This window comes from Thamnophis sirtalis, unplaced genomic scaffold (genome assembly GCF_051295495.1).
Source record: "Thamnophis sirtalis isolate CommonGarterSnake01/CBP01778 unplaced genomic scaffold, rThaSir2_p1.2 scaffold_2, whole genome shotgun sequence".
NCBI classification, from domain to species: Eukaryota; Metazoa; Chordata; class Lepidosauria; order Squamata; family Natricidae; genus Thamnophis; species Thamnophis sirtalis.
Genome location: NW_028261382.1, coordinates 105,786,370 through 105,787,914, shown reverse-complemented (window position 1 = coordinate 105,787,914; position 1,545 = coordinate 105,786,370). Strand labels below are relative to the sequence as shown.

Genomic DNA, 1,545 nt, shown 5'->3' with positions numbered 1-1,545 from the left:
GTACCCTTCTCTATCACCATCTCTATGCTATGGTTTAGGTCCGAAAGGACCATTCAGCAGCAGAGATATTGACGGCGATCTTAGAGCCCCAAGATCGCACATCGTATTGTCATGACATTAGCCCCACCTTTCGAATTTGGACTGATTTCTGATGGGTTCTATCAATTCTTTCTATGTCTATTCAGATGAAAGTGCTAATATACTGAAAGAGATTATGTCCCACCTCAAAGCTTACTGCCTCAAGTACAAGTTCTTCATTGCTGCTACGAAAGAAGCACAGAAGTCTTACAAGTAGGTTTCAGCTCTTCTATTTCCCTCAAGCAACTTCACCTTCTTTGAAGACCTTTTGCAAAATGGCCTTCATGCTCTCCTTGGATTGAGCTCCTTTTTTCCTCCCAACTAGAAAGTAGATCACTGGATTAATACTGCTGTTTAGGCATGAAAATAAAAAACTACACAAAAGCCAAGAATACAGTTTATCATTTTCTTCCCCAGAAAAACTAAAAATCACTACGATGACACTTAAAGGAAAAGCCAGGATGAGGAAACAGAAAAGAGTAATTAAAATCATCAGTAAAAGCCGACCCTTATTTTTCTGTTTAGATTTAAGACACATACTGATGAAAAGGACCAAAGTTGAGAATGTGATCAATGGAAGGCAAATTATAGCAGTGACAAGGAAATGGTGACTGTACAATTCATAGTTTGCAAAGATTTGCATAATCCTAATAATTCCACTCAGGAGGAAAGAGAAGATCCACAGGACAAGACAGACACTGGAGGTCAAATGTTTTGGACGGGAACAGCGATGCCAGATTGGGAAGAGAACAGCCACACACCGGTCGATGCTGATGGCCGTCAGAAGAAAGTTTGCACTGATGTACATCATGTGGACGAAATAGATACAACACTGTTTGAATATTTCATGTCCTTGTAATTCGGCATAAAAGAAAGTGATATAATATATAAATATAGATGCGAGGTACACAAAGTCTGCAGCGGCCAAGTTAAGGATGAATGTGGTGAAACAGTTTCTCTTAATCTGGAAGCCAAGTAGCCAGATGATGTAGCCATTGCCCACCAATCCAATACAACAGGTAATTAAAATAAGGCCTAGCCAAAGAATCCCTTTGAATTCGGAAAGGGTGCTCTCTTCTGCATCCTCATGGGAGTCACTGGCATTGTTATATCCATGGTAGCTGTGTGTAGCATCCAGATCTCCATAGCTGGAATTCATCATTAACCTTTTGTAAATCTCTGAAAATCTTTTTGACTTGAAGCTCCTATTAGAAGAAAAGAAAGAAGGATTGATCCAGTCATTCCCCCCTCCTAAACCAGTAGAGGCAGTGGTGGGAGAGAGGGAATGGTTTCATTCATAGGTGTGCTGCTTTCACAAATGCAGCTTCATACTCATGTGCACTTACTCACCCCCTTACTTCTGTGGCTGGGTTTCAGACCATCACTAGTCCACAGATCACAGGTTGGGGAGCCCTGTCGAATTTAGGACAGGTACCAACATTATCATGGTTCACCGAAAAAAGGGCG

The 1,545-nt window shown here is 41.2% G+C and overlaps 1 protein-coding gene across 1 annotated transcript; it reads right to left on the bottom strand.

The window, feature by feature from the left end:
• Positions 1 to 316: 316 nt before the first annotated feature.
• LOC148049086 (mas-related G protein-coupled receptor member H-like) lies at positions 317 to 1,240 on the bottom strand. Its single transcript, XM_087703549.1, has one exon. It carries the CDS (start codon positions 1,238 to 1,240, stop codon positions 317 to 319), a length of 924 nt encoding a protein of 307 aa, XP_087559675.1.
• Positions 1,241 to 1,545: the final 305 nt, after the last annotated feature.

What these genes read in the sequence shown, in the direction of transcription:
- LOC148049086 (XM_087703549.1), bottom strand. Translation starts at nt 1,240, where the DNA reads ATGATGAATTCCAGCTATGGAGATCTGGATGCTACACACAGCTACCAT.